The sequence below is a fragment of the Otolemur garnettii genome, unplaced genomic scaffold, assembly GCF_000181295.1.
Source record: "Otolemur garnettii isolate 467f Iridium unplaced genomic scaffold, OtoGar3 scaffold00106, whole genome shotgun sequence".
NCBI classification, from domain to species: Eukaryota; Metazoa; Chordata; class Mammalia; order Primates; family Galagidae; genus Otolemur; species Otolemur garnettii.
This window is the reverse complement of record NW_003852501.1, coordinates 1,123,105-1,129,152: the sequence shown is the minus strand read 5'-3', so window position 1 is coordinate 1,129,152 and position 6,048 is coordinate 1,123,105. Positions and strand designations below refer to the sequence as shown.

At 34.9% G+C, this 6,048-nt stretch overlaps 1 protein-coding gene across 1 annotated transcript in view; it reads right to left on the bottom strand.

The window, feature by feature from the left end:
* Window positions 1–280: 280 nt before the first annotated feature.
* The window catches only part of RB1 (RB transcriptional corepressor 1), a 165,961-nt gene continuing 160,193 nt past the window's right edge, over window positions 281–6,048 (bottom strand). The window contains exons 25-27 of the mRNA XM_003796681.3: window positions 5,275–5,417; window positions 4,755–4,804; window positions 281–2,154 (exon numbers count right to left, since the gene is read on the bottom strand). Coding sequence (XP_003796729.1) covers window positions 2,081–2,154; window positions 4,755–4,804; window positions 5,275–5,417 — 267 coding nt within the window. The 3' untranslated portion in view covers window positions 281–2,080. The remainder of the gene's footprint in view (window positions 2,155–4,754; window positions 4,805–5,274; window positions 5,418–6,048) is intronic.

Sequence of the window (6,048 nt, the reverse complement as noted above, 5' to 3'; positions counted from 1 at the left end):
TTTGGCTTGATAAGTGTTTAATAAAATGGGGAAAGGCCAAGATAGAAACAAGATATTTTTGCTTGTTTGATTTTGGGTTTATATTTTGAGAAATTGGGGAAGGGTGAGTGGGAATCAAGATAGCTTTGCCTTCTGTCAAGACTTATCAGGGCTGGAGAATTAGCTTGAGAATCATAGCATATGTAGTCCATGAAAGGCTAAGAATGGATGAGATACTAGGGTAGGGTATAGGTATAGTAGAGAACATTAGTGCCCTTAATACAAAGACCCCATCAGACCATTAAGACTCTTAACAACTAATTTATTTTAAAATAGACAAACTATTAATTGTAGAAAATAGTAACATAGCAATTTTAAATGTACAGTTTTAACCAATACAAAAAAGCAATAAAGCAATAGCTGAAGCCTTATTTAAGAAACCTCAATACACAATCTCTGAAGTTCCTAAAATTCTGACGCTAATTCTAACATGAACTTATTAGCAAAAGACCCAGAAATATGGTAAGCCCTTGACCTAAAAACTAACTGATTTGTATGACATTCATGCAGAAGTTAATGAGAAAATGAAGTAAAGCTTTCTAGTGCCACTGTTATTAAGATTACTGTCAAAAGAGTGAGTTTGAAACTTAATTGAGCACAAAATAAAGTTTTGTTTCCTAACAAACAAGACCAGATTTCTTTTTAAAAAGAATTCTGAGGTTAGACAAAGTGATTTTCCTAAAAGCTAGCTGATGCTACCTTAAATACCACCTATTTTAAATTATACCATCTCTAAATAAGTTAATCACACAAGATAGTTTAAACACACCTTTAGGTGCAGGGTGGGGGGAAGCGCCTCTTTTTCTAATGCAGTTATTTTTGTTTGAAACTTCTGCACGAAATCAGATAGAAAACATGAAACCCTAATCCACAAAGACCTTTGATTACTTGCAGTTTTGGATTAGAAATGATGTGACTTTGAATGTGACAGTGTTAGACCATACTGACTTAAAAAAAAAAAAAAAGATAAATAGACAACTGCCAGTTCAAAAGATAGAAGGAAGACATGTACCATTCTAGAGGAAACAAACCTTCCCAAATTTAGGAGGGCAGAATAATTGTTGAAATGCAATCAGAAAAATAAAATTAAGGCTCCTATAGTTAACAGTCTGTTTATGGAGAATAATTAATTTGTATCTTGATTCATAAGGACCCAGCAACATTAGAAAGTGCACTTGGGGTAGACTGAATTGGGGTCCTCTACAGCTAACATCTGGCTGAACACTTTACTTTTTCAAGTACCAGATGGATACTTTATAAATTCAGTGATCTGAATGGTATAAAAACCAAGAGTACTATCAATAATCCTCATTTCAAAGCATGAGTTGGATGAAGAAAATAATAAATTCTTGTAAGTTTGAGGTATGAAATCTGTGTCAGTAGTATGACAGCATCATGTCTGTACTTTGCTTCCTGCTTGTATTTAAAATCTAAAATTTATAAAACAAGCACACAGTACATCAGATTCCAAGAGTAAAATAAAATCTAATGTGTAAAAATTATTAATTTTTCTCTAGATTCTAGTAATAGTTGTTTTAGCTGAAGAGTTCAGGATAATTTGGGTAAATAGGCAGTAAGTCAAATTGTATTTGGAAGATAGTATACAATTTCTAAGGGGATCCATGTTAAATTAAAAAAAATATACATATAAATTAATAAAAACAAGAGCAAACATCACATACACCCTACAAAAGAAGGCAAAGTAGTCAGTCAGGCATGGGTGTTAGGACTCCCCCTCCAGGGGATCCTCACTATTCATAAAGCACAGCAATTTTACTTCAGAAATGGAAACAATTTGCTATACTGTTTTAAACGGCAGGATTTACACAAGATTTTCAATCTTGTATAACAATGATGTCTACAACACTGCAAGTGGTTTAAAAATCACCTGCACAATTGCATCTGCACATTTTATATCTACAAAAAGAGCTCAAGATATTAAACGTGGCTGTAAACAGAACCTAGGAGAGTTATACAGTCACATCTGGGAAAGACATTGACGCTAGAGTTGTACACAGTGCCCACTCTGGTCCTGAGATCCTCATTTTTCTTCCTTGGTTGAGGTATCCATGCTATCGTTCATTTTCTGCTTTTGCATTCGTGTTCGAGTTGATGCTGGAAAAAGGATGAAAAACTATTAATAGCACTGACAGTGCTGGGTATGTGGGCAAGGGACAGTAAGACATATGTTTGTGTCAGACAGATGGAGCTCAGGACGTTGCAAACGCAGTGGTCTCTAAATTTTTAAGAATTTATATGTCCCTGTCAGTACAGTTTTTCTGAACCTGTACCCTGAAAATATGTACATATGTATGCATGTAATATGTATACATAAATTATAAAACATATACCCTAAATAAATCTTAAAAAGAAATGAGATAAATAGAACTTCTAGTATTTTAAGTCCCCCCAAAGATGGTCTTGCACAGTCCCAGGCATGCCCCACTTTGTAGGCCACTATCCCAGAGATGGTAAAGTTGAGTGTAGCAGACAGAGCAGACTACAATCCTGGGCTGGTCCAGACTGGATCTGCCGGAGTGAGTGGTGGCATTCTTTACCAAGCTTGTTTTCAGAGATGCCTTGCATATAATACAAAGACATCACTCACAGCTCATTTAAATTGGGGATGGATATTTTACATTATTAATTATAATGTAGATAAAACTAGAACACTTAGTTTAAATTATTTGAAAATTTGTAAGTTGATTTTAGAGGTGAGCAGGAACTCTTTATTCATAAAGAAGCACAAAGAATATTCATATTTGGAAAAGAAAAACAGTGAATAGTTCTAGCACCCCCCTCCTCACTTCTATTCTGGGCAACCCAGCATTGGGTTTTGATCTTTTCTGAATGTGACTCTTTGAGGAAAGCTGAGATGCGTCCTGGACAACACTCCCTGCTTGTCCAGCTGTCCAAAGGCCCTGAACTTTGGTCTGGCAGAGGAAATAAGAGTGTCATTGTGAAATGTACTGACTACAGCAACTAAACTCTTCTTCTAAGGAAATGTACGTGTTTTTACAGCTTTCTGCTCCTTTTTAAATGCATATTTGTGGACTCCAAAATGCTTCCACATGTTTTCAAGGTCTGAGTTTGGCTATAAGCTTCATATGTAATGGGGGAAAGCCACAACTATTTAACAGTTTAAAAAGGAATATACTAGTAAATGTGAAATCCAAAAAGAAATTCATGTACAACTCGAAAATTTAAATTTTTGATATATGTAGTTTAGATTATACTCTTAAAACAGAAAGTATAGGAAAAATGGTTTAAAAAAATCCACAAGAGACTTGGTGCCTGTAGCTTAGCAGCTAGGGCACTAGCCACGTACACGAAAGATGGTGGGTTCAAATCCAGCCCAGGCCTGCGAAACAACAATGACCACCTACAATAAAAAGTGGTTGGGCATTGTGGCAGGTGCCTGTAGTCCCAGCTGCTTGGGAGGCTGAGGCAAGAGAATCGCTTAAGCCCAAGAGTTGGAGGTTGCTGTGAGCTGTAACGCCATGGCACAGATCATAAAAAAAAAAAAAAAAAAATCCAAAAAAATTCTTTTCAATATTTGACATTTCAAAGTTAACATCTACAAAGACTGCTATGAGAAAGCCTCACATCTCAGTTGATACTGTTCTCATGGATGTGTCCTTTGACCTAGGAGTGATGGCATTAACTCTACCTTTACCTCTTAAATACTTTTCTTCTTTCCAAGTCCCAGTTCCTTTTCCTATTAGTGGATCTGGCACCAGGTATCAGGAAACACTATACTCACTGACATAGATACCAAGACAACCCATTAGCACTGAGCATTTATCCCTTTCCTAACGTGCTTTCCATCTACTATACCTAAAATTAATTTTTTATAATCTCAAAGAAGCCTTGAATCGAGTTCCATTTGCCTTAACATTCCCAATTTATAACATTCTATGTAATTTGGAAAACAGTGTGGTGTTTTTAATAAAAATTCTAGTAATAGAAAACTTTTGTTTGAAATTAGTTTTAAAATGTGCAAATTAGCAAAGTTCAACAACAGTAGAGTAAAAGATTATTCCTTAAATAAGGGTGATTTTATAAAACCTTTTCCTACTCCTAACAGTCTTAAAGAGTTCCTCCTTACAATTTTGCTATCCTAAAATATTTTCTAACCACAGTCATCTGTGTTGAAAATGTGGTCAAGCAAGGTTTCACTTCTTGGTTTTCCTGCACGGAAGATTTCAGAAAAGGTGAAAATGAAAAAAAAAAGGCTTGGCGCCTGTGGCTGAAGCGGCTAAGGCGCCAGCCACATACACTAGAGCTGGCGGGTTTGAATCCAGCCTGGAACCGCCAAACAACAATGACGGCTGCAACCAAAAAATGGCCGGTGTTGTGGCAGGTGCCTGTAGTCCCAGCTACTTGGGAGGCAGAGGCAAAAGAATGGCTTAAGCCCAGGAGTTAGAGGTTGCCGTGAGCTCTGACGCTACGGCACTCTACCCAGGGCAACAGCTTGAGGCTCTGTTTCAAAAAAAAAGAAGAAAATGTGAAGATGACCTTCACTTTGCATCATACATTGAATTCATGAATGTTTGTTGGTAAATAACATATTCTTAATTGAATTATATTTTAAATATTTCAGTCTGCTAACTGAAAAAGTTATATGTGGGTATTCTTTCATAAAGTCAAAAGGCTTTTTGCAGTATAAATAATTGTTTCTTTCATTTATATAAAGTGAAATTATAAATACTTACTCATTTCTGCCAGTTTCTGTTGAAATTTGGATTCCCCTGGGAGATGTTTACTGCGGATTAAAAAAAAATGAAATATTGCATATGTATATGTATATAAATGGAAAACTTAAATTTCTAATACCTATGTACTTTCATTGACTTATTTTATGCTATTTTTTTAGTGAGTAGCTTTTAGTTTCAAAGGTCTATAAACTAACATTTAAAATATAAATATCATAAATTTATGATGCTATGTATTTTTTAGTGGTTTTTATAAAACACTATGGTCAATATTTTTCAAGAGTAAATAAGCATTTTATAATCTAATGTTAAAACTAAAAACATTATCAATAGCTTTGTTAAAAAATCAGATTTTTAGCATCTCATATCTTCACTGAATTTTAATAATGGTATATAATTTATATGGTGTTTTTAACTATGAGCATGAAAGGGATTGGTGTAAGTCAGCAGCAGAGCTGAGATTCTGTGTTCTCTGGATTACCAGCTCAACTACTAGAGAAGATTCTCAAAGGGTTCCTACCTTCCATCTGCTTCGTCTGTTCCTTCGATATCAAAGCGCAGTTTTTTCAGTGGTTTAGGAGGGTTGCTTCCTTCAGCACTTCTTTTGAGCACACGGTCGCTGTTACATACCATCTGATTTATTTTCTGGAATTTCTCAGAAGTCTACAAGTTATAAAATTCTTTATTTTACATCCTTAAATGCCAGTGTTTCATACTTAGCACCCCTAAAGTGTAGTTTGAGGGGTGTCAAAACCAGGCAGAGACTGTAATCTCTTCATTCTAATTTTCTGCTTTACTGGGTCAAATAAAAGGAGAAGAATCTAAAAAATCAGAACAACTATACCTAATTCTGCTTCAATTGAACACCCAGTCTCTTAAATCTTTTGTCTTTTCTCATGAGGCTCCCACTCTTCTCCTACAACTCCAACTACCCTGAAAGTCCTGGTTCTTCTTTTGAAGAACTCACCCACACAGGGTTACTTCTCAAAAGCAAGAGAAGTTAGAACAGCTTTCTGGAACCCTGTTTTTGACAAAAAAAAAAAAAAAAAATTGAGGCTATTATATAACAAGTAGAGGGAAGGTTATAAGAATTTGATAAGAGGTGATGTGTCCAGTGAGTAATAATTTTTGATTCACTTTATGGGTATTATGTTGACAAGTTATGTAGACTTTCTGATAAAAATTAAATCTGATTTGACTGATAGATTTAACAGTGAAAATTAGCTTTACGAATTATGCTTTATTTTCTAAAAATTAAATGCAAAAATTAGTTTTGTTTTTTTTTTTTTTTTTT